This window comes from Trachypithecus francoisi, unplaced genomic scaffold (assembly GCF_009764315.1).
Source record: "Trachypithecus francoisi isolate TF-2019V2 unplaced genomic scaffold, Tfra_2.0 Lachesis_group13, whole genome shotgun sequence".
Classification (NCBI taxonomy): domain Eukaryota; kingdom Metazoa; phylum Chordata; class Mammalia; order Primates; family Cercopithecidae; genus Trachypithecus; species Trachypithecus francoisi.
The window spans coordinates 52,638,398-52,666,273 of record NW_022681458.1 but is presented as its reverse complement, the minus strand read 5'-3'; the positions used below and the strand labels follow the sequence as shown (position 1 = coordinate 52,666,273).

Sequence of the window (27,876 nt, the reverse complement as noted above, 5' to 3'; positions counted from 1 at the left end):
GGCCGGGCGCGGTGGCTCAAGCCTGTAATCCCAGCCCTTTGGGAGGCCGAGACGGGTGGATCACGAGGTCAGGAGATCGAGACCATCCTGGCTAACACGGTGAAACCCCGTCTCTACTAAAAATACAAAAATTAGCCGGGTGAGGTGGCGGGCGCCTGTAGTCCTAGCTACTCGGGAGGCTGAGGCAGGAGAATGGCATAAACCCGGGAGACGGAGCTTGCAGTGAGCTGAGATCTGGCCACTGCACTCCAGCCAGGGCGACAGAGCGAGACTCTGTCTCAAAAAAAAAAAAAAAAAAGAAAAAAGAAAAAAGAAAAAAGAAAAAATCTGTTCTTATTCTTTGGAATTCTAAAGAAGTATTTATTTATCTTTAAAGTTTAATGACTTTAAATAAGTTACATATGTCTCTGTTAACTCTTTTGGATCAATTTTTCAGACATGTGGTTGCCATTTAAATATTGAAATTAAAGTTTTATTTTACTTCACAAAATTTTTATTGTATTATGTTGTTATTTGTTCCACTCAATTGTATTATTTTTTTCTTTGGGTACTTGTCTTCAGGGTTATCCCTTGCTTGTCTTCCACATCAATTATTTCTTAACTCTTTAAAAATTGTAATTCATTATTTTCCTATTCTCATGGCCCTTGCTTTATTTTGTGTAATATCAGCTCTCCTTGTGATCCCTCCTATTTCATCTTCATTTTATTGTGATGACTTGATTTTCCATTTCTTTTCTGACCATTACTTTTTTCTGCTTTATAGCCTTCTTTCTTAAAGAGAATTACTTTATTAAGTTTTTTTTTTTTTGGTTCATGGTAAAATGATAGGTCAGAATTTTCACGTGGTCTACAGTAATGCATTTTATGGTGTGTTCTCTATCTCGTAAATTTAGCTGAACTCAACCGCTTTTTACCTTATGGCATCTGTGTATAATGTGATTGCCAGCTCCTAGACCAACCATTTGAAGGAGACTGTACATTTTGGTGTGTTTTCTGATATTTGCCACCATTGCTCCCATTTGCTCTTCACTTATCCCCACAGATTTAATTTTACTTTATTCCTGGGCTTCTTTGATGATTGTATTTGCTTTGGGTAGCTCTTATATGTCTTGGTTTTAATTCTTTCTTTTATATATTTCTTATTACATTACTGAAGTGTAGGTATTTATCCAAGGCACATTGCTTCTGTTCAAGAGGCAGAGAAGAGGTAAGTTGCTATCTATTTCCACGTACATACTGTTGAAACCTTTATTGTATTTGCTGTTATTTGCAATGAAATTTTGAAAAACAAAATAAAGCCTTGATATTGTCTTGACAATGATGAATTAGAAGTCTCATGATTGCTAACACAAATAACCTAAAGGTTTAATATTGCTCTTACTTAGTTTATTGAAACCTATAAATATAAACTTGTTTCCCTGACATGTATCTTTAAAATATGTACTCATACTGAAATACATAATATCTGTTAAACACAGAAACTTTTTCTTCAAAGAAGTTTTAAAAGCTATACTTTATATTATTTTTTCTCATGGAAACCTGTTTCATTCTTTACCTAGCCAACATGAAAAGCATTCTGCATTTAAGAGCCAATGTAGGCTGGGTGCGGTGGCTCACACCTGTAATCCCAGCACTTTGGGAGGCCGAGGCGGGTGGATCACGAGGTCAGGAGATCGAGACCATCCTAGCTACTGTGAAACCCCGTCTCTACTAAAAATACAGAAAATTAGCTGGGCGTGGTGGCGGGCCCTGTAATCCCAGCTACTAGGGAGCTTGAGGCAGGAGAATGGTGTGAACCCGGGAGGCTGAGCTTGCAGTGAGCCCAGATCGCGCCACTGTACTCCAGCCTGGGCTACAGAGCGAGACTCCGTCTCAAAAAGAAAAAAAAAAAAAAAGAAGAGCCAATGTAATACAGGGTGCTGTGGCACTAAATTACATTAGGAATAAGTATTCCATTCACTAGGACAAAGTTGGCATCATTGAGGATAAATGTGTTTTCTAGATCTTCTCTTAGGCATTAATGGACTTAAAGGGAAATTGAAAAATAACTTGGAGGCACTCATCATGTATATGGTAACAAATGACCATCTTAAGTGATTCAAGAAATTCTCAGATTAGACATAACCACTCAAAATTCAGCCCCAAATGCTTCAGATATTTAAGAAGACAGGAAATTACTGTCTGCTTTTATCTAACTTTAGATAAAGTGAGTGAGCAAAATCATTAATCATTAACCCCAAAAGCCACCGAAAAAGCTGCTTAATTATTCTCTTGGGTTGCTGAATGCTGAAAGTGAAAAACACTGCGACTATAAAGGTGAGTAACTGGATCAATTATGAGTTGGCCCTAAACATTCTTACCAAAATTTGTATTGCCACCTCCAGGTGTTTGTGAACAGACAGGACAGCATTCCCCAGGGGGCGTTACAGGGTCGGCACAGTCCAGCACATCCTGGCACTCTATCTTGTCACAGAGAATGGCTCCATTGTCACAGACACAGATCTGGCAAGGGGCAGGTTTCCAAATGTCCCTGTTTAAGTACATCTGGCCATTCTGAGTGCAGGCTATTTCTTCACCATATCCTTCTAAAATAAGAAGAAAAGAAGGAAGAGGTTAGTAATCTGAAATTATGGAATTGGGAAAATATTTTAAAAGGTGAGCCATCTTGTGGATTCTAAAAAATTCTGGACTAAGAAGTAACCTTCCACGGAGCCAAACACAAATGAACTGATTTCATTTTGTAACAAAATAATATGTAATTCACCATGAAATGATGATAATGTATCCTTGCATGACAGGGGAAGAAATAAAAGTGATACAATGGAAGTATATTTTTTAACCAGATAATGCTTCCTTCAAGATTTTATTCTTGAAGGTATGAATGATGAATGAGAATATCAGTAAAGAGGAATAAAAGAGAACCATCCGAAAATGGGTAAAAAATGAATAATTCAAAGGAGAATATATAATTTGAATGTTTGGTGAACCCTATTATGACTTGCAACTCACTGGAAACTTTAGTAAATTCCACAACAGGAGACAGTACGTTTTCATGTACCATAGAAAAAAACTGCGAAAAGGAAAAAGGTATATGTTTTTATTAAAATTATTTTTAAATGTACAGGAAAAAAAGAATAACCATGTCCCATTTCATGGAGTAGAATTCCATTTGATATCCTAAATTAATGGTGTTTACTCAACTGTGGCAGAAATGCAAAACTTATGCAGGTAATGAGTTAATTATGTTTGCATCAAAATTAATTAAGGAAAACCATAGCCAAAATAATACAGTAAGTTAATATATATTTGCCTAGTGCTTTTCTACATTTACATTACAATTAAGAAAGCTTGGGAAAATACATATATATGTGTGTGTACATATATTGCACAAGAGCAGTTCTATTATACATTACTAATAAGTAAACACATATATTACATCATTAACTTTGTGATTTTATAACAATACTATAGAATTTTAAAACATAATGTGGATCAAATCATCCTTGCTTAAATACATCAAGAACTTCCCAACTACTTAAATTCAAAACTTCCTATAATTATAAAGGCTAAAGACCTTCTTTCTCATTTCTTGCACAACTTGACCACTTTTGCCTAGCACTACCTCTCCTTCCTTCATCCCAGGACCACATGGCTATCTATCATTACTTCAGTGTCATCTCCCCATGAAATTCTTTTCTGACTACCCTGCAAAAATTAGACTTTCTTTACCCAATTGATATTTTTCAGAGACCTTTTCAAAGAACTCATTCACTTGGCCATTCGTTCATTTATTCATTCATTCATTGTGTATTATATGCTAGGTAATTGAAGAGATACTAAAATGTGAACAAATAGGCAAAAATCACTGCCCTCAGGAAGTTTATTAGAATGAGTATTAATTTTTAATTATTGTTTATTTTATCTCCCTCACTAGAGAAAAACTACATGAAAGTAAGGACTAGGTGTCTTGTTCATCACTGTATTTCTTTTCTTTTCTTCTTTTCTTTTTTCTTTGAAATAACAAAATGGAGTTTTGTTCTTGTCACCCAGGCTGGAGTCCAATGGTGCGATCTCAGCTCATTGCAACTTCTGCCTCCTGGGTTCAAGCAATTCTCCTGCCTCAGCTTCCCAAGTAGCTGGGATTACTGGCGCCTGCACCATGCCCAGCGAATTTCTGTATTGTTAGTGGAGACAGCGTTTCACCATGTTTGCCAGGCTGGTCTCCTGACCTCAAGTGATCCGCCAGCCTCAGCCTCCCAAAGTGCTGGGATTAAAGGCGTGAACCACTGTGCCTGGCCCCATCATTGTATTTCTAAAGCTTGATGCTATACCTTTCATAGAACTGCCATTTAATAAATACTTGTCTACTGGATGGATATAATGAATGAATCTAAACTATGGTAAACTAGTTTAATTGCACAGCATGAACTTTGTACTTCATAAAAAGATGTTTTAATGTAGTTGTAAGAATGTAATGAAAGATATTATCATTTGGCATATAAATATATTCAAATGATAATGCAAAGCTACATATGAAAATTATTTTAGTTTACAATACAGATATTAATCCAAAAATCTGCTTTATATAGTTTTTATTTGTCAATTATACCTTAAAAAAGCTGGAATAAAAACATTTTTCTCACTGTCCTGTGGAATACTTTGCTTTATATATTTAGTCTTTCATCACAGATATTTGGCAAATGGAAAATTGCTCTCAGAGAGTAACACTACTATATGCTAATGGTTTGTGTGCTGTTTTATAAGATGAAGACTAAGTTTCTAATCTGTTTTATCTTCATTAAAAGACTTATATCACATAATACATATCTAATCAACAAAACAGTATTAGCTCTATGTCCATAGTGCTATTATAGTCATTTAAAACCAAGGGAAAAACAGAAATTATGTTTTAATATGCTTTTCTGGAAGATTATTTTGAAAAAATGAGAAATATATTCATCAAATAAAAAGTGTGACTTTTACATGAAATATCACTTTAACACAGTGTAATTCCATGATGAACATTTCCAGAGACACAACCTGTATAAAAATGGGCTTATGTCCATAGTTCACTGAACAATTCCGTTAAGTAGATAACTTAAGAGTAACTTTGCTCATTAAGTTTTATGATTGAGAAGGAAATATCCACTTACAAATGTTAAATGCTATTACCTGAAAATGAGATACTACTTCAATTAGCTTGTTTCTCTCATTACACACTCTTGGGTGGGGGTGCTGGGAGTTAAGTGCATAAGTGCCTAGTACTAATTGTGCAAAATATTGAAAGCATATGTGGCTGGGTGTAGTGGCTCACACCTACAATCCCAGCACGTTGGGAGGCCAAGGTGAGAGGATTGCTTGAGGCCAAGAGTTCAAGACCAGCCTGGGCAATACAGTGAGACACTCTCTCTGCAAAAATTTAAAAGTTAGCCAGGCATAGTGGCACGTGCCTGTAGCTCCAGCTACTCTGAAGGTGAGGTGGGAAGATGATTTTAGCTCAGGAGTTCTAGGCTGCAGTGAGCTATGGCCATGCTATGCTGCTGCACTCCAGCTTGAGCAACAGAGTGAGACCCTGACTCACAAAAAGAAAAGAAGGAAGCATATGTGTTCCTTTCTGTCCTCAAAATATATATTATTGTGGAGTATTATATATATTATATATGTTACACATATAACTATATATATGTTTTATATATATAACATTGTGGAGTGATATATTTGTTATATAATAAATGAATATAATTAACTTATTATATAATTGTAATTATATAATATGTTTATTGTACAAATCTTGAAGGAGCCAGAGAACAGGATAAGCTATCCCCTGAAGATTTATAAAATGAATTATTATAACAATATATGTTATTATTGGATAGACATTATATATGAGGATATATATTGCTGATGGAATAATTAGATATTTGGAAGTAGAGAATATGAAAAACAAAAACCAGATGACATGTAACAATGTCAATTAAATATTAAAATATGTGAGGGACTCTTCAAGGAGTAGCTTATCTTGTTCTTTGTGGCTCCTTTAGGGTTGGAACATAATGACACATTGTTTCGTCTTGTGTTAACACCTAGAAGAGCAGTTTCTTTCTGAAAGTTTAAGACAACATAACTTCAACTCAAGGGGCAAAGAAGTAGGCCACTGGATTACTTTCTTTAAATGACAAAGCTAAAGGTTAGTTTTATACTCTGAGTCATCATGGGTTCCTTTCTCCTGAGAATTTATAATTAAATTTAAGATGATGTGGAAAGTTAGTTGGAATGCTTTTAAATAGTAAGGAGATGAAAAACCACATTCACTGTTAAACCTTGTCTCCTCTTCACTCAAACAAGAATCCATGCACATCACAGAGGGCTCAAAAACTCAGTGAACTCTCATTGTTCATGTCTGAATGAAAGACATGTACAAAGAAACAGTGGGTAGAAAATACAGGGTGTCTTGCAGTTTTCACGGATCTACATGGTAGTTGTACACCATATGATTAAGTTGTCCCTTCTGTTTTCTACACACTTACTTAAACGAAAAGAAAAGTCAAATAGAAAGCAAAATTGCAGCCAATTTGTTGAAAAAAATTGCAGTACAGTTGTCATAATAGAATTATTTTATAAATGACAGTACAGTATAAAATAACAAACATTTTCAAATGACATTCTGAGAAATTCAATTCTGTCCTCCTGGTTTCCCTATCCAAATCACAAAATTAACCCAAGCTGACATCCAAAGCTTAGATTCAAGGCCCAGGACTAAAAAAAAATAAAAATAAATAAATGTTTCTTAAAATACCTGTATACTGGGGCCGGTTAGGGGGTGGGGTGGGGTTGAGAAAGGGAGAGCATTAGTAAAAATTAGAAAAAATAGCTAATGCATGCTGGGCTTAATACCTAGGTGATGGGTTGACAGGTGCAGCAAATCACAATGGCACACGTTTACCTATGTTAACAAACCTGCACATCCTGCCACGTACCCTGGAACTTTTTTTTTTTTTTTTTTTTTTTGAGACGGAGTCTCGCTCTGTCGCCCAGGCTGGAGTGCAGTGGCGCGATCTCGGCTCACTGCAAGCTCCGCCTCCCGGGTTCACGCCATTCTCCCGCCTCAGCCTCCCAGTAGCTGGGACTACAGGCGCCCGCCACCGCGCCCGGCTAGTTTTTTGTATTTTTAGTAGAGACGGGGTTTCACCGTGTTAGCCAGGAGGGTCTCGATCTCCTGACCTCGTGATCCACCCGCCTCGGCCTCCCAAAGTGCTGGGATTACAGGCTTGAGCCACCGCGCCCGGCCCCTGGAACTTAAAATAAAAATAAAATTTAAATTTAAAAGTTGGATAAACAAATATTTTTATATAATCTAAAAATGAACCCCAAAACTATCATTTTGCATTACTTGTATTTTCTGCTGTTTATGTTTAACTTTCCTAAAATTGATTAGGACTGGTAGAAATCTGATAATATCATCACTATTTTTTAATTTTCATGGTGTTTTAATTTCCAAATTTGTATCTTCCAAGCTACAAGATTCTTTTACCCTCACCAACTGTTCCAATAAATTGAATCCATTGTGAAGTCATTCCCACAAAACTTCTGACACTGATGTATTACAGAGAAAAGATGTATTTTACCTGATCACATTTTATTTGAAGTCAACTCAATTTCTCAATGTTTCTCATATATCCTCATAGATTTCTCTTCTCATAAATCTTAAGTGCTTTTAAATTTAGTTGTAAGAATTCAGTTCTTAATCACTAGATGGCAGACCAAATCCACTATCTTATTATAACAATTAGAAACTAAATTATCACAATTGCAGCTTGCCAACTATATGTTATGCCCTGCATCCACATTTTTTCATGAATTATACTTGTGGGAAAAAAAAACGCCTGCATAGAAATGACCATATTGAAACTTTGAACTGGCCAAGAGAGACGATTGTATTTGCATATTAAAGTATTGGAGTCTACTTAAAGGTTTTGAAAAATATATGAAATAAAAGTCCCTAAAATTATGTTAGATATTCTCTAGTCATTAACTAAAATTCTTCCATGCAAAAATAATATACAACACACACGTTTTACAAAAATTTTAAATCTCTTATTCAGACAAATGTTTGCGCTGATCATTTTTCCCTGTGAGCTGTGAGACTGTGAGTTCCTTGACAGCCAGAACTGTGTTTACGTCAGCAACGTTCACATTTAATGTCATACAATCCGTCTTTGATAAATGTGTGTGTAGCGTGGATGAATGCAGATGTGAATGAGGAAAGTAAGGAACTAGTACATTGATATGCCTATTACAAAGATAAGCACTTTTAGCTCTCTTTCCTCCTTCCCTAATCTTTCCAGAGAGGATGTGCACTTAGGACCCTTTTTTTGAATGAGAGGAAATGGTCACTTGGTGGTTTTTACCAGGTGTGTCCCTGACATTCAGGCCTCTGTGTGACCAGAAAGGAAGAAGACTGTGTCAGTCACAAAAGTTCATATTTTAGAACAACCATCAGCAAGCTATAGCAACCCTTCAGCCTTCCTGACCCAGCTGATTTAGGTCCCTTTTGGGATTGTGAAGATCTGGGCTACCATTATTTAAAGTTTCTCTGACTGTAGAGGTCTTTGAGAGACTATAATCATGACACTGCCAGCCGGTGGCCTCATGAAATGGAGAAAGAATGCCTTGTGGGACAAAGGAGGAGGTAGTAATGCAGCCCACGTGTCCGTCTGGATGCCGCAGATGCTGCCTTTAGTAATGCACAGCAGAGCGTGGGCTGCTGGATGGGGTTCCAGAGAACCTACCAAGGAAATCCTTCCCTTCCTTCTGCTCTAGGGCACTGTTTATCATTAGAAGGGAAAGACAAAGAGGGACAGCATTCAATTCCTTCTTTAGATCCTGCAGAGAAGATGCCCAAAATTCCACATTCCTCATTTTGTTTTCCTTAAAAATTTCCAAATTTTAAAAGTTAGATACATATGAAGCCACCAGGGATAACTGAGGGGGATCTATTCCATACTTTGACAATTTATTCTATCTCAGCCTCAAGATCTATGGGATGGTGGGAGGATAAGTATGTATGGGGCAGGCCTATGGGGTTTTACATCTGTTCTTCAATTCACTACAAGGACTTTTACTTTCTAGTGAGCCCCGCAAGCTTAAATCTGGTTTTAGGATAGTTATCCAAATTATTATTTTTTCTGTGCCCTGCTCCTTTTTCCTTGTACCAAATGAACAAGAGTAGGCATTCAATAATTATTTGAGCTGAGCTAAATTTCTGTTCCACTAAGGACAATCATGTTTTATATTCTGAAGCAATATAATGACAATTGTGAAAATTTTCCTTGAAATCTGAAAAATTAAAAAGGAGACAACTCATAGAAAGCATTCATTTCAAAGCATTTCAGTGAGCATATGAATTTTAAAAATTAGATAAACTGTGAAGTTGGTTGGTTTCTTCAGTGCAACCATTAAATGCTTTCCAATCTCATCAGCAAAGTTTTTCAGTTAACTAGTAAAACTGCTGTTTTTACTTTACTTAAAATGGAAAAAATAGAAAGGAAAAACTCTCATATTAGGTACTACTTAAGTTTTTTTCCATGTATCATTGGGAAATCTAAATGACTGTGGCCAAAATGTGAAACTAAAACTACACATACTGCACATGCAATGCTCATCTACAATTCTGTCTGGAAGAGCAGATTTCAGTCTGCTAATGCATTTGACATAGATTTTTTTTTCCCCAAATACATACCTCAAACTACTAAATAGTTGCAAAACACCACAAAGAGAATTGAGCCAACTCTATAATCTATACACTAGAAATTTCAGCTGTAATTTGTATAGCCAACCTTAGTTCTAATCTTAAATATTAATCCTCAGTGAATGTTTGGTACAGAGCTATGCCAAATGTGTCTGCCTACCTAAATACATGAAAAATTTGTAATTGTTCTGAATGATGTCTACTTAATCTCTCCTAGCCTAATATTGCTTGAGATAAACAGGAGAACCAAAAATCTGCTTAGCTATTTCTCTTTCAAAGGAGAAGTAAATATTCAGTAATATATAATATCCACATTTCAGATTCCCTTCATCTCCTTCCAGTCTTAGCTCAAATGTTACCTACTCTGGACACTTTACCAAAGAAATTGCACATGACTACACACACATACAACCATAACACTCTCAATTCACCAATTCTTATTCTTTTTTTCTTTTAATGTAGTAGTTATCACTTTCAAGCCTACTATATATTGAATTTATTATGTTTATTGTTTGTCACCCCATCATAGGATTATAGCGCTGTGAGAACAGATATAATTTATTTTGCTTCCTTTGTTGATATATCCTGATATCCTAGAATAGTGTCAGGATCACAGTAAATGCTCAGGAAGTATTTGTCGAATTAATTTGTTGAATATTAGTTGTTTGCTTAAGAAGCTCTATATGGTAAAGTCATTTTGTAATATTCTTTTTTATATAAAAAGAGACTTTTATATCTAAAGTCAATTGTAAAAATGCCAAGTAAGAGATCTATGCCACATTGAATACAAAATGATATGCTTCAACCCTGGGCTATTATCTGATTTTTAGAGAAGCCCCATTTTAGCTGCTTATTTAAATGTGGGCCAAACCTACAAGGCTTTAAAATACCATTAATTATAGGAATATGATGTATTATCATTTATTCCAGACATTATATCCTAAGAAGAGCATATATTTTTACTCATTTTTGTAACCAAAAATAATTATTGTGTTTTAAGAGAATATTCATTACTGTATACTCAGTAAGTATAAAATTAAATATTTTACATAAAACATTTTAGAATCAATTTAACTCTGTATTTTATTATGTCTTTGCAGCTGCATTTTGCCTTCTTTTTCAATTTTCCCTGATACAGAAGAATATTTAGGGCCTCTAGAAAAAATCCAGACATTGTAGTCAGCTTATTTCTTCCAATTCATTCTTTATTCTCTGCTCTTGCCTTGAGCAAGTTGAAATTTCTTTTACAATCCACCAAACATTCCACAGTTCTCAATGGCTCTTTGATCCCATTCATTTCACTACCAAGGATTCTAAAATATTTTGAAGAAAATTTCTAAGAGGAATTTAAAGGGATGCCTCTTCCTGCATTATTCCCTCTGGAGCTGAGTTCTGGAGGCATGGGGTGAAGGGAGACTAGTGCTGTCATCCCAAAAGCCAATTTCTCATTTTACCCTCTTGGAAATATCTAGTGACTTGAATTAGTATTCAGTTTTGTTCTGCTTTACATAGATTTAATTTACATCTATTTTGTAGCTATTAAAAAAAAAGTGATTTTGCTGAACAACAAAACTAAAATTAGATTTTACTCTTCTGACATTCCTTTCCAAGTCACTTCCAGAACATGTAATAGAATCTTTAAATAAAATTGTAATTATTATTTCAGAACCTAAATTCATCTCTTAATCTTCATATTTAGTTTATCCCTTATAATGTGAATAATTGTATGGAAGCCAATTTATTTACTGCATGTTTAAGATCAAACTCAATATGCTCTGAATCTCAAAACCAGCCAAATGCCATAGTCATACTTGGTATGAGAAAGAGAAGTTGTTGCCTTTACTGGAAAGTTATATCAATAACTTTTTAGATGCACAGCAAAGCTCATCATTGGGTAATTTCTCTACTTATAGGGAGAACAAAAGACAAGAAAAGCAAACAGACAAGGAGGATGAAGAGAGGAATGAGGGAGAGGGGTAGAGGAAGGAGGAGGAGACAATAATCTTCTTTCTATATAACTTTACTACATCAAGAAGGAGGTTTTACAAGTTTCTTTAGAAAACAACAGAATTAACCTGAAGATACTTCTTTATCCTATTAGGAAAAATATAAAGAATGAATCCAAGATTTTTCACCTAAAAATCCATGTGCTTCTAAGGAGAAGTTGCTATTTTCCTTAACAAGTAAACATGGGCAAACTTTATTGGAATTTCAAAAGTTTTAGATTATTACTTAATGTTATTCATTCCGTTTTTTAAATTCTGAATTTTATCATTATTGTATAATTCACATTTTAATTTCTTTAAACATGATGACTATGAATAAAATATCTATAAAGGAAAATAATACTCTTGTAATTTTCTTTAAATACCCGTGGAAAGATGTGAAGTCTCTAAAATCTTTCGATAATTTGCTTAATTCCAAGTAACTACAGAACACTTATTTCTTGCTAATACAGTCATTAGCACATGCTGAGATCAGAGGAGAAACTAAGGAGTATAAAATTTAGTTTGGACAAAAGATTATATTGTTTACTAGTCAACTGATTATTACTAAATCAATAAATGAAAAGTTTGCCTCAATTTTTCTACTTGTTAACATATAGAAAAAGATAAAATAGGAGCAATTACTTTTGGGGAAAAGAAATATTTAAAGATGTCATAAATAAATTCGCTTTAAAGTGTGGTCGAAATCTCATCCTAAATTTGTCAATCTGGAAAAAGGAATAACGTCATTAGTTAATCCATTTAATCGACAGTTATTTATCTGGCAAATTAATAACAATTTTATTAAATACTTGCTTAGTACAAAAGCAAACTTTGGATCAGAGAATGAGACATTTTGAGTTCAACTTCTTTGCCAAAAACAACCAAAATATACAGAAGTTGTAAAAGATAATGAATTTTTTGTAGAATAATTTTGCTCATATGTGTATTTCACTAGTGCATTCTGGAAAAATTACATACACACTGAAACTTCATAAACTCATTCTATTTTCTCATTTCTTTAACCTATATGTATCCTGGGGTCTTTTGAATTATTGGTCCTTAGCTTGGAAATCTTCCTCTGTGTTTTGAGAGGTTTTTGTCTAATGCTGTTTATTTTCATTAATTACAACTAAATCTGGGGAATATCAACCTGAGGATTTCCTAGAATCCAAAACAAAAACAACCTTCAATCCTTATGGAAATATAAAATTCTCTTTATAAAAGCAAACTTCAAATTAGCAAGGGTGAACAGAATACAGAATAACATTACATTCGCTTATGAGTATATCACCTATTGACTCTCCTTTGGTGTCCTATTTGATAATGAAATATATTTTAAACCGTTAGACAGCAAGACAGTCTGGATACATAGCAGAGAGAAAGTGGAAACCCATAAATGCAAATTATTCAATGATCCCTCAGAATATACCAGCCATAATAATGGCTAAGGCCACAGTTCTGAGATCCCTTGTGTGAGTTTCAGTTCCCTCTGCATGTTTTAGTCTTCCAACACCTTTGGCATTAAGAATGTGTTCAAATCATAAAATAAATACGTTTATTCTTGAAGCAAACATCAAAATAACATAATATATGAATTTTGATAATACGTTTATTTATTCAACAAATATTTATCTGTTATTTTGCCAAGCACTGGGAATACAGTTAAAGTAATGAATTCCTCCCTACCTTTAAGGAGTTTACAGACTACTGAGAGAACCAGTGCAGTAACAGATTATTAGAACAATTCTTTAAACATAAATTTATAGGCAAACCTTGGTTGTTGTGGGAACACGTAGGAAGGGCATATCATCTAGGCCGGAGGTCAGAGAAGTCAAAAGAGTTCTAGGATTTGAGTTCTTTAACTTCCTTAATTCCTTTCTTTAATTTATTGTTTTGGGGGTTGCTTTTTTTTTAAGTGAGAAAATTAAAATCCAAAGCAGTTTCTTCCAAAAATTCATTTCCAAGGTGTATAATATTGTTACCCCTGGCTCCTTGCTGGTAATTGGCAATAGATTCCTTCTCTCTACCAAGTGACCAGGATGGATCTGAAGGAGACCAGGTACTCCCTCTCAACCGTGACTCTGATTTTAACTTCTTTACCATCTCTTCCTTTGCCTGAGGGTAAAACAACAGCACTCTTGTTTCTAAACCAACTGGTGTGTCCACAGGAGGGTGCCTTGGAGGAGGGGTGGGGCTCTTGTGGTGGTGCGGGCCAGCAGTCCAGAATCCAAGACAGTAGTGCACAGCAACATGGCAGGAACCATTTGTTGCCGATGACCAACTAACTCTAGCCACACTGGGACAAACTATACAAGCATTTTTCTAGGTCCAATTCCATAGTCTTTCTTCAATTGTAGATACAGAATTCTGGATTATTGTGTTTTGACATTTTAGGAAGCCAAAAAAATAGTATAATGTCTAGTTTGAAAGAAGTTGACTTTTGTAATTTAGAAAACACTGTGAAGTAAGATATTAAATACCCATACTAAAAGTTTATTTTATTTATACTTAGCACAACCACTTATACTCATTTTCATAGATTACTTAAGTATTTATTGAGTCTACTTACTGTATGCCTGACTCTATCCCATGGAAGAAAGACACAAAAGTTAAAGACACACAAGCTGGCCGGGCGCGGTGGCTCAAGCCTGTAATCCCAGCACTTTGGGAGGCCGAGACGGGCGGATCACGAGGTCAGGAGATCGAGACCATCCTGGCTAATACGGTGAAACCCTGTCTCTACTTAAAAATACAAAAAAACTAGCCGGGCGACGAGGCGGGCGCCTGTAGTCCCAGCTACTAGGGAGGCTGAGGCAGGAGAATGGCATAAACCCGGGAGGCGGAGCTTGCAGTGAGCTGAGATCCGGCCACTGCACTCCAGCCTGGGTGGCAGAGCAAGACTCCGTCTCAAAAAAAAAAAAAAAAAAGACACACAAGCTACTCCAGAGGAGCTTAGAGGAAAGTTTATAAAATCACATTTTTAACAAATATTTACTAAGAACATTCAAGATGTAAAGTATCTTTTATCCAGTTGTTTCTTCAATGACCACAATTAGTCGCAGCAGCAAATAGTTTATATAAGATACTAGGTATGAGAATTACAAATAAGAAATCTGAAAAGATGATATCACTATAAGCTGAAATTATCGAGGAGGGGTGAGTAGAAGTGAGTTCTTAACCAGGCCTTGAAAAATGGAAGGTATTTGAGATGGTGGGAGTAAGGAAAACTCTGCCTGGAAAAAAGGCAGGGAACCACCTAAAACAGGAACAGAGACGGGGGAAAACATTATATACATAGCATCAGGAGGGGATGGTTTAATTTATCGAAAAAAGGAGGTGATGAGAATACTTGGTACAAGCGATACCTCTTCCACTAGGAAAGTTTTAACAACATGCCCACATGGAATTTGGTCATTCTCTTCTCTTGCCCTCATCTCACCTTAGCCATACACCGGGCAAATACCTGCAACATTCTGTTACACTTATTGGTTTGTTTGCATGTAAACTCTACTGGGCTGTACATTTCTTGAGAATGAAAAACATTTAATTTCTCTCTATATCATGAGTGTATTAAAGTGCCTGATACATGGAAAACATCCAATAAATGCTTGCTGAATAAATGAATAAAGGTAATAAATAAAAGAATATATAAGAAGCTTTCAGGAATATTAATGTAACTACATAGTTAAAGAAAAATCAGAAATAAATGAGACCAAAGGCCACTAGTGGAAAACGTTATACTGGAGTTAGGAGAAACAGTAGTTACGAAAAGAGAGAGGTAAAGCCAGGAGACACTAGGTAGAAAATATGAAGGGTTTGATGAAGTTTGGGTGGGATAAAGTATTTAATTTTTTTTTTTTGAAACAGAGTTTTGCTCTTGTTGCCCAGGCTGGAGTGCAATGCCGTGATCTTGACTCACCGCAACCTCTGCCTCCCAGGTTCAAGTGATTCTCCTACTTCAGCCTCCCGAGTAGCTGGGACTAAAGGCATGTGTCATCATGCACAGCTAATTTTGTATTTTCAGTAGAGACAAGATTTCACCCGTTGGTCAGGGTGGTCTCGAACTGCTGACCTCAAGTGATCCACCCACCTCGGCCTCCCAGAGTGCTGGGATTATAGGTGTGAGCCACCGTTTCAGGCCTAAAAATTTTTAAAGATAATTTCAGAGTCTCCTAAATGAATGGAGGAAGAAATACCTACTGGGTACTTTGGGTTAAATTGTGTCCCGCTAAAAGATACACTGAATTGCTAATCCTCTGTACTTCAGAATGTGACATTATTTGAAAATAAGGTCATTGAAGATGACCTAATTAGTTAAGTTGAGGTCATCCTGGAATATGATGGGCCCTTAATCCAATATGACTAGTGTCCTTATAAGGAGGGAAGAGGGGAAGAGACACAGAGACTCAGACACTCATTTCTGTTGTCAAAAGCCACCCAGTTTGTGGTACTTTGTTTTCAAGCAGCCCTAGGAAAATAACACAGGTGTATGGTCTAGACATCGAATGAACTAAAAGTTTTGGAGAGATAAACAAATTTTATTTAAAAAATTCTAAACTCTATTTAAGGCATGTTGGAGTGAATCTTAAGGAAGAATAACCCAGTAGAAATATTAATGGCAGCTATTAATAGTGTTCTAAGAGTTATGCTAAGTGCCTGATAAAAATTTTCCAGGTAGTCCTAACAATCATCCTGGTAGAGGCTTGGGAGTCAATCATGATCACAAAGCTAGTGAGTGGCAAAGCCAATATTTAAACAAATATACACCCGTAATTATTATGTATTGTGTTAGACAACCAGACTGCTATGTTAGAAAAAAGATAAGGGGATGGCACATTTACATGTACAAAAGTCTTAAGTCACACTCTAAATGTGGATTTTGAATAAAAGAGTGGCAAAGTGACAAATAGAGCTCCTATGAAGAATGAAGAGCAATAGAAGCCCGGGTTAAAGAAAAAACAGGTAAAGCATGGTTTACCTTAGAGATGAGAAAAGGAAGCGATTAAGAAGGGTGTTTTAAAAGAAAATGTGTTAGAACGAGAAGCAATTAAAATACACTAAGGTTGTGAACCCCATTCTTTCTATTCATTTCCCAACTCTAAATGGTGGAAATTTCATTTCCTGGTGCTCTGCCTGTGTAGTCACCAAATGTTACCATCCTAATATCCGGTGAAATTTCCCCTAGCTTTCCTGAGGCCTCACAGGATATTGATGGGGGAAAGACTATCTCCATGACATGAATAAGTCTTTCAGTTATTTTAATGAGTAGGGTTAGTAAATGATTGCATACCAACTATTATTTAGTTCTTTTTAGATTAGTTTATAGGGCGCAGGAAATGAAATCTTTCCCCAGAATATTCAGCTTGCATTATATAAACATGACTCCCTTCAGCAAACAGAATGCACTATGCTTGCTATTTCATTTAAACTAAACAGGGGATGATAAAAAAGTCATTGAGGAAAAATTCAATAAAATTCCACACATTATAAAATACAATTTAAAGAAAACTATCAACTGTCATTTTTTAAATTACATTACATTCATGTTTTCATTTTCTTTAATTTTTCTGAAGTCTGACCTAGTATTTTTAAAAGTTCTTAACTGTGTTTTCCTTGTTTTATTTTTTAAATTTAATCTTTGCTATAGATTTGAAAATGGAATCTTCCTTCCAGGACCAACTTAGAACTTCAATTTTTTCCTGTTTAGTAACTGTCAGGTTAGTCACAATAGATTTGACTGGCAATAAGGATTAGAAATAAAAGCAAATAATGAAATAAATGTAATTGCTCAGTTTGTTTTATAGTGATAAAAGCATATGATCTAATAAAAAATTCTAAATATGATCCATTTGCATACTGATTTAATGGAAGATAACTGAGTGACTCTGGATATTCTTATGATGTTAATGGAATAGCAATGATTAAAAATTATTTAATGGAATTTTACAGGCTAAATATCAAGTATAAAGAATTATGGGATTTATCATGAACTCAACCAAACTTTTCATGACTGGACCACACTACCAAATGAGATGACAAGATGTGCTAGATACAAAAAGAAACTCAAGGTATGTATCCACCAATAGAAACCTCTCTGATGTTGCAGAGGTTCAACCATAAGGGAATAAGGCCATTCACAGTATCTGAATTGGTAAACAGAACAGTTAAGTAGATTTAGAGGCATTATTTTATGTCCAGTTACATTTACCAATGACTTCCCTGGGAGTTAGGAATTCTAAGGCATAGACAAAATTATTCTGCATATACACACCAAATTGCACATACAGCAGTATTCACATACAGTTGACTCTTGAGCAACATGGGTTTGAACTGCATGGGTCCACTTATAAGGGGATTTCCTTCCACCTCTGTCACCCCTAGACAAACCCCTTCTCTTCCTCCTCCTTTTCAGCCTACTCAAAGTGAAGACAATAAGAATGACTACATTTATGATGATCCACATCCACTTAATAAATCATAAATATATTTTACCTTCCTTACGGTTTTCTTAAGAACATCTTCCTTTTTCTAGCTTCATTTATTATAAGAATACAGTATATAATATAAACAACATAAAATACATGATAATCATCTGTTTATGTTATAGGCAAGGTTTCCAGTCAACAGTAGGCTATTAGTAGTTAATTTTGGGGGGAGTTAAAAAGTTGTATGTGGATTTTCAACTGCACAAGCACCCATAACTCCCATATTGTTTGAGAGATGACTGTATGCAACATGATTCTTCCTCATCTCATAAAATTAAAAGAAAGTTGCTTATTTCTTATGGGACCCAGGCTTTGGATTCCTTTAACTATAGATGGATAGGTAAAGAGTTTAGTCAAAACTTATATGAAATCTGCAATGATAACCCTCTCCCAGCCATGACTTTACACTACTTTATACCAGCCTATACATGATAAATTACAAACTCCACTACATATGTTCTAAAGTTTTCAGAAATTTAAAAATTGATTTTTACATAGGAAATATGTTATACTTAAATTTATTGGAGACTAATTTCACTTAACAATCAGTCAGCTTGTTCATCTTAAGATTTAAATATTAGCAATATTAGTAAAGGAAAAAAAATATGATGATAAAGTAGCAAAATGTATATTACCTAAAAGTCAGTATATGTGGATTCTTTCCAATGGTAATATTTTGTGTAATGAGAAGAGTTTATGGAAAGTTTCTTTATGATTATTAAACCCAAAGTAATATTTTTATTTTAAAATGTTAATATCTAGTGTTTATTATCAAAAGAAATTATTTCTTTTTCTTAAAGTTATTAAAAAATAAGTTTTTGTATTTCTTTTCATAGTGCTAAACAAGAATAAACTTCAAGAAAAGTGACATGGCACTTAGAGCACATCAAGTGGAACATTCTGCAGAATTTCTTTTTTTTTTTTTTTTTTTTGAGACGGAGTCTTGCTCTGTGGCCCAGGCTGGAGTGCAGTGGCCGGATCTCAGCTCACTGCAAGCTCCGCCTCCCGGGTTCACGCCATTCTCCTGCCTCAGCCTCCTGAGTAGCTGGGACTACAGGCGCCCGCCACCTCGCCCGGCTAGGTTTTGTATTTTTTTAGTAGAGACGGGGTTTCACCATTTTGGCCAGGATGGTCTCGATCTCCTGACCTCGTGATCCGCCCGTCTCGGCCTCCCAAAGTGCTGGGATTACAGGCTTGAGCCACCGCGCCCGGCCTCTGCAGAATTTCTTAAGAGGAAAGAGGAAATCAGCTCTTTGGCTTCTAAAACTCAGGAAGAATAAATTAGGTTTTTTAGTAAAGCATGTAAGTCAAATCTAATTTCCCCTACAGAGGTAGCATTATAATAATAAAATGCATTCCAAACCAAGGGACTAATAACAATATAACAAAAAATGGCCACATTTAGTAAATGAAATATATGCAGTCCAGTGTGCCATGTAGGGGATTTGAAGTGGTCCTGGCAGGGTGAGGAAACAGACTGGGGTCTCCAAAGAAATATCCACAGAAATATTGCACTGCATGGAATGCTAAGGCCATGAGCAGAGACAATAGTTTTCCATCCAACAAATACTGAGTACCTATTATGTGTCATTTATTCTTTAGGTGTCAAAACTGAACAAAACAAAAGACACCCTTCTAACTCCAAGTAGCTATATCCTAATGAGGAAGACAATCGGATAACCAAGCAACTAAAGTACATAACGATAAGCAACTTACGGAAAGAAATACAGAGTGCTAAGGGAGTGTGTATAAGCATTGCTTAGCCATTGTAGGGGGATTGGGATACCTTTTCTGGTGGAAGTGATGTATGAACTGAGAATTGAGAAAGAAGTAGAATTTATCCGGGAACCATTTGTAAGTCAATACAGTTAAAAGGGAAAGAGAAGAGAAAAAAAAAAAAAAAAAAAGGAAAGCAAACTTGAGTGGTTAAAAAAGGGACAAGGTTGGAAAAAATGGCAGCATCAGGTGTCTGGAACACAGATTTCTGATGGCCTTCTGTCTTCTTTCTTTGGCTCCATCTTCAGAGTGAGTAGGATCTTGCCAACCCAAATCAAAAGAATGAGAAACGGAGGAAGAGAAAGCAAATTTGCAGCTCTAACTAATAGCCTTTCAGATGTATTTTGGCTCTTAATCTACTCACTGGAAACCCTTAAGAGGCAAAACGATGCAGGAGGAATGGAAATTGAGGAGTTCAGAAAACCTAGGCTTTTTTATTTTACTTTTTCACACAAACAATGAAAATTACTTGCTATGTAACGTTTGACAAATTACAAGTTTTTTGATTGTCATTTATTTTCATCTAAAAAATAGGGATAATATACCCCTTCCCAAGGCTGTTCTGAGAATCAAATAGATGTGAGAGTGCTTTGAAAAATAAGTATGTGTTATTTACACAAAAACCATTATTATTTAGCACAGAGGTTCCCAGATATCTCTTGCCTGATTCAAATCCATTTACATGTATATTAAATGTAGAGTCATGCTCACCTCTCTCCTCCTTATAGGGCCTAACAGAATCTGGAGTAGGATGAAGCAGGAGAGAAAAATGTACATTATATTGACAAAAATCCATTTATATAGGGCTATGGTCACAGTGAAGGAGTGCTGCTTCTCCTACAAAATGCCCTGAGGTCAAATCTGTCTATATAAATAAGGTCATAAAACAGAAATGCACTCAGATTTCAAGAACAGAAATGGTAAGAGTAGGAAAGAGAGGAAAGTGACTTCTGCTGGGCAAGATAAATTTTTTCTGAGTAAGCATATGATACTGCACAAAGCCACTGCAGTAATTAGTTGGGCCTATTAATGCCACAGTGCCTGATCTAGCTGCCCACAGCAATACACCTGTATTTAATGGAATCACAGCTGGAAGGCTTTTGAAGCTAATTATAGGGCACCTTGACAAGAGGCATTTTAAGCCATTGAAGTATGTTTTGTGACTTCTGCCAATATAACCCATACATACCTTGCTAGTTATGTTTGTAAAAAGTAGGTGGCATTTTGCTTGCAGAACTGGGAGGCAAATCCTAGTAATTATCTTTCCAAGCCATCCAAAGCTTCAGGTTATTTTTGTGCCCATATATTTATGATCTTTCAGTTCTTCTGTAATTCAAATATTTTATCCAAAATCAGTTCCATAAAAATTATATGTAGTTTGTGATTTTAAATGCTGTGTATCCCTCATATTGAAGAGTTTTTTTTTTTTTCTTTGTAATTTCAGTCTTGATTTTCTTTTAAGTTGGTGCTCCTCAAACCTGGCTTTGCATCAGCATCACTCAGATAATTTTTTAAAATAGTGATTCCTAGACCCTACTTCTGGTGACTCTGATTTTGTTTTGAAACTGGAAACTTGTATTGTTTAGAAGCATCTCTAGTATTTTGATGCCAGATTCAGAAATAATTACTATCATCCTCACAATAAGCACTCCAATGATGTGCAACAAGAAAAATGTTGTTCTTTAGAATGATCATCCCCATTTGGGACCTTTCCTTCCTTATGTCCAGTTGTTAGAGAAGACTATATCTTCTGCTTCTTCCTTATAATAACAGAGAAAAGCTAAATGGCACTTGCTTCCTCAGGAAAGTTTATCACCGAAAACTACCACAATCCTGAAATCTCTCTCAATAATTATCTTTTGTAAGGCGTAAACCCTCTTGAATTAAAATTGCTTTAATCAATTAGGATTCTTTGGTATTTTGGTAATAAATCTCCATGGAAAAAAGTCTCCAATTTAGATTAGTAAAATGAGATTCTGGTGTGAATATAAGGGGTCTCACAACTCTCCCAGATTCCATTTGTGCCTTTATGGTCCCCTGGTGAGTTTTATCACTGGGTAGAATTCACAAACCAAAAAGGAAAAAAAAAAAACTCAAGAAAAACATTTCATATGGGGAACTTAACAGGAAAAAACAACTACCTTATAGAAAACAGATGGCTAGCAATGCTAAAGCTGAAAGGCTGTCAGCTATGTCTTCAGCCTGTTTTTCTATGCTTTTATAAATTGGCAGGAAAAACTCCTTACATCTCACTAAAAGAGGCCCAGACCATAAATGATTTGCTAAAGGAATCTGAAAATCCATGTTTTTCAGTATGAAATACGAAAATGTTTGAAGATTGACTTTGTCAATGAAGATTTTTCAAGCTTCTATTTTGAGAGATGATTCTGGGACATTCCTTGAATTATTCAGAAATGAAGAGAAAATGGTGTAAATAAAGTAATAATTTTATGGCAAATTTCCTTTTTTTCTCATCTTTTAAAATCTCTCTTTTACATGCAAAAGCTACTGGGTACTAGGTGACATTTACTTTTGTAAATTACCTATTTGATTTCAAAAGGGACAAGTTATAGTATATGATTTAGGAAATCATTTTCAAATTAGGAATTGAAGAGCAACTCATCTGTATCATACATCCACTTAAACTTCATCCATATTAAGATTTAGGGGAAGAGGTCGGATTATAATTTAGCCATTTACCAAATATACATATTATGCAGCTACATTAAAGACTGTGTGGTGGGAGGTTTACCGTAATATAGTTTATGCCCTCATGTGGCTTACACTTGTTTGAAATTATGCTCTCTTAATGGTTCTGCCTGCAGCAGTTGTAAATTATATGAGCATATATGACCTTGAAGCAAAGGAAGATGAAATAAATTAATAGTTAGCTAAAGATGTCTGTATTGTGATATTGTAGAAATCCTTTTGGCCACAGAACTAAAATCTTTTCCCTCCTTATTTCCTTCAGTTCGATTCAACAGAAATGCATTTTCTGTCTTCTCCATGCCAGACACTGCCCTGGATTGTGGTGACAGAGCAATGGACAAACACATTCCTGAATACTTTTATTTCTGAAAGAAACAGTCTTGTTTAATTTCACATGAGAATTTTCCTTCCTTTAGTAATTTGTGGGAAGATGGAAGTATTTTGTGGTTAGAACCTATGAGTATGCTTTTAGACAATTTACTTCAAATCCTTTTAGTCACTGAGATATTTTAAGAGGTGAGTCTATGAAATAGACTTCTAGAAGTAAGTGTAAGGATTTAAGTTTTGATATATAGCCTCGTTACAAATGTATTTACTGATTTATTTAACAATGGTTTTTGAGCACCTAATATGTGCTCAATTTAAAACGGCATTTACTTGTAAAAACACTAATTATATTTATTCCTAATTTTTGCTTTAATAGCTAGGCTACTCTCCACTGAAGCAAGGTATCTGTGTGTTGTTCATAGCTGTACCCCTTACATCTAGCAAGAGATCTAGGATATAGTGGATCTCCACTGTAGCCACATGAACTAAAAGGGAAACGAGGAAATGAAATCAGAGTATTGCCACCATATTTAAATAGCCACCTTGGCTCTGAAAAGATTTCAAATAGATCTAGCATCTAGTATCTATTCTACACAGATAAGTTTCCATTCCATTTCATAAATGAAATATTAGAGTATAAACCAGTCTACAAACCTACCTTTTACACAAGTGGCTGTGAAAAATTTAGTTTATAAAGCCCAAGTCACATCACAAATGCTTAATACATTTATTTTTATTTATTCAACACATTATTGACTACCTTCTATATCTTAGGCACCATATCAATGTTAGAAATATAAGTGTTAACAGACAGAAAAGATTTAGTCCTTAAAGAGCTTATACTCTAGTAGAAAGAAACAGGAAATAAGCAAATATTATACTTACTAACCATGCAATATGTCTAGTAGCAAGAAGTGTTATCAAAATGATGCAGCAAGGTAAAGACAAACAGTGCCAGGAGAAAAGTGAATTGAGTGGAGAGCGGGGACTGGGCTTAATTTTGAATAATCAGGGACAGGCTCACAAATAAAGTGGAATTTGAGCAGAGACCTGAGGGAAATAACATAGTATTTTCAAATGACAATTCTTATTGGAAGAAATGTCATCTTCAAGTCCTGTCATCATAAAAAGTGATTTCAAGTTCTTTATTGGGTTACCAGAAATGACTTTGACAACTAAGGGAATTGTAAGGTTCATAAAATGGAACAATGAGTTTCTTTGCCTATGTAATTTCCCAGCAAATAAAATGCAAAGCATCAAAAAGGTTTTTTTCTTCTTAAACTGCTCAAACTATTGCAAATATTTCACGAAAATATAAAATTCGCTGACAAAATTTAACATTTGCTTAATTTATTAGGTGAAAAAAATGTCTTAATGACTTAGGTAGGCTTAGGAGACCACAGACAATCAGGATACTTTATTGGACAGAAAATAAAATTAAGGGTCAAAGGTTTACTTTGAGATGCCATTGGACATTGAAAATTTTTTGAGCAAAAACAGCAACTAGGCCTGGAGCTCAATAATAAGCTCTGTCTGGACCAGGGGAGGGAAAATATGGGATAATTTTTTCTGCAATTAGGCTTCAGGAAAACACATTGATGGTACCCTCTTTATACAAAAAGGTGAAAACCTAGCAACTCTAATGAAATATGCGTTAAAAAACTGAATTGTTGAAAAGAACAAATATATCAAGTAAGATTCAATTAGTTTTAGAGTCTCTCTAAGAGAATTTCTTCATCTATATATATAACTTTTAGCTAAGTTATCTCCCATACTTGTTAAAACAAATTAGAGAAACAAAGAAATTATATGTGTAAATTAGTAATTGTGTATTTCTCATAAGAATAAAATATTTCAAACAAGGCAATTCTGTGTAATATAATTGATAAAATGTGAATACTGAACTTCCGTTTAATTCAGAGGCTGAAAGATTTTGATTATAAGGTATCTATTAACTCATCCACTGAGGTTCATATTTTGATTGTCTTGTATTAAAGTGTCTATTCTTTGAAAAAATAAGTCATTGAGTTGTATGGACATGTAATTAAACATAGTCATGGCAAAGTTCTCTGACCTCAAGTAGCCAGAATAGCCACGTTTTGCATCTATTTTTATGATCCGTAATCATGGTCTAGATTTTACAGACATAAGTAGAAGTTTCCTACCACATCAACATTCCAAAATAACAGTATCATTATGGTACAGACAACTTCAGAAAATCAGAGAAGAAAAAAAGGGAACTTGTTTTTTGGAAAGGTTACAAACCTGATTTTACATTTTTCTTTTAATTTCTGTTAAACAGAGAAAATGAACTTTGTATATTTAAGGGAGCCGCGTATTTATTAGCCCTGGCTGCAGGTATTAAGTAAAAACTCTTAAATTTATAATAATTTGACTGTACTTTTACTTAAATCAAGTATCTTTATCATCTTTGGAAAAGAAGAATAGTATTGAAAAACAGTGAGTGAAATTCAAATAACCAAATCGCAATGTATAAGAAAAAAGATGCATTTCATGGAGTTTTTAACAATTCATCTTCTTTATTGTCAAAATTAATAAACAGGCTGGGTTCAGTAGCTTAGGCCTGTAATCCCAGGACTTTTTGGAAGGCCGAGGTGGGCGGATCACTCAAGGTCAGGAGTTTGAGATCAGCCTGGCCAACATGGTGAAGTCCCATCTCTACTAAAAACACAAAAATGATCTGGGTGTGGTGGTGCACACCTGTTGTCCCAGCTACTCGGGTGGCTGAGGCAGGAGAATCGCTTGAACCCAGGAGGCAGAGATTGCAGCTAGCTAAGATTGCGCCACTGCACTCCAGCCTGGATAACAGAGCGAGACTCCATCTCAAATAAATAAATAAATAAAACAATATTAATTGAGTGTTCTCTGGCTAGGTGTTTTGGAAATAACTGTTGGGGAGATATAAGCAATTTCTCAGAGATAAAGAAGTTGAATATAGGATGTGCTTGGGCAGCAGCATAGAGATTAGTTTGAATTCAGTAGCAGGCAAACCAATCTCTACACTACTGCCCAAGCACAACTTTTTTTTTTTTTTTTTTTTTTTTTTTTTTGAGATGGAGTGTTGCTCTGTCGCCAGGCTGGAGTGCAGTGGCGCAATCTTGGCTCACTGCAACCTCCACCTCCTGGGTTCAAGTGATTCTCCTGCCTTAGTCTCTCAAGTAGCTGGGACTACAGCACCTGCCACCAAGCCCGGCTAATTTTTTGTATTTTTAGTAGAGACGGGGTTTCACCATGTTGGCCAGGATGGTCTCAAACTCCTGACCTTGAGTGATCCGCCCACCTCAGCCTTCCAAAGTGCTGGGATTACAGGCGTGAGCCACTGCGCCTGGCCTATTCAACTTCTTTATGAAAGAAAGAAGTTCTTTGTGGGATACATGCCAAAGGGTGTTGGCTGCCTTTAATCAGACATCTTGAACAACAACTAACAGCATTGCATTTAACTTGGTTGATAGTGATAGGGATGGCATGAAGTGTTTTCCTTCACTGAGCTGCAAAATGGAAAAAGGAAGACTGAATCTTCTGAGATTACAGAATGAACTAAGAGCATCAGGCAGCAGGGAAAGATTTCATGCAGTAAGCCAGTTAGGTGTTCGTTACTCTAGGTCTAATGTAAATTGAGAAGGGTCTATCCTTAAGACAGAGGGGAAGAAAAGAAAAGGAAGCTAGAGAGACCGCTTCACCAACCAAGTGTTAATGACAGAATCAGAGGAGTTCAGAAGTTATGTTTCACACAAGAAAAAGATTTTTAAAGCACCACATCCTGCTTTGAGTGACTATTTTAGTTTTCCTTCAGGTGTTTATTTCTGAGTGAAGGACTGACATACGTGAAATCGCTGCCACACCCTCTGCTTGAAAATGACCATGCAGTACAGTGAGGACACAGCCATGTACAGTTGCTTGACCATTTATGAAAGCTCTTCTTTCACCAACAAAAAAGAAAAAAATACTAAAAATGATATGCTGATTGATTTCTTTGAAATCAATACAGGTTGTTAGATCTGGCATCCTCTTCATGCCACTCTGAGAGTAACTGGTGTCCTTGCCCTCCATTCTGTATTAAAGCCAGTCATGCAGAACCTTATGTCTTCTCACCAACCAGCTGGCCTTTACAGAGTTAGTTCTAATCTAAGCCTAAAAATTCCTCTAAGGTACTTGACAATATAAATATAACCTTTTGGCAATTTGCTAGGATGCAGTGGCTCACACCTATAATCCCAACACTTTGGGAGGCCCAGGTGGGTGGATAACCTGAGTTCAAGAGTTCCAGACCAGCCTGGCCAAATGGCGAAACCCCGTCTCCACTAAAAATAGAAAAATTAGTCATGTGTTGTGGCGTGTGCCTGTAATCCCAATTACTCGGGAGGCTGAGGTAGGAGAATCGCTTGAACTTGGGTGGCGGAGGCTGCAGTGAGTCGAGATTGTGCCACTGCACTCCAGCCTGGGAAATAGAGCGAGACTCCATCTCAAAAATAAATTTTTAAAAGTACATCATTGTCAACAGTTTTGCATAAAGCAAATTCAAATTGATGAACTCACAGAGTAAAAAATCCTACATGAAAATGCCTTCCTGGAATTTGAGGGTCAGCAAACAAACCAAGAGCAAATTTCAGGAAAATGAAAAAATTATGTCATAACTGCCATTCAAAAGAGTTGCACATACATCTCTTAAGCTTGACTAAAATCAGGAAAATAGGGTGGATAATCAGTTTTATTATTTAGCAAATGAAATTCTTCTAATCCCAATTAATCTTTCATTAGTAATAACATTAGCTTCTGCAGGCCTTATTAATCACATGAAATTAGTACAGACTGAGACGTTATA

At 35.6% G+C, this 27,876-nt stretch overlaps 1 protein-coding gene across 1 annotated transcript in view; it reads right to left on the bottom strand.

Moving 5' to 3' along the window:
• COL5A2 (collagen type V alpha 2 chain) overlaps positions 1-27,876 on the bottom strand; it is a 158,203-nt gene that overhangs the window by 84,529 nt on the left and 45,798 nt on the right. The window contains exon 2 of the mRNA XM_033230908.1: positions 2,361-2,585. Within this exon, the coding sequence (XP_033086799.1) occupies positions 2,361-2,585 (225 nt within the window). The remainder of the gene's footprint in view (positions 1-2,360; positions 2,586-27,876) is intronic.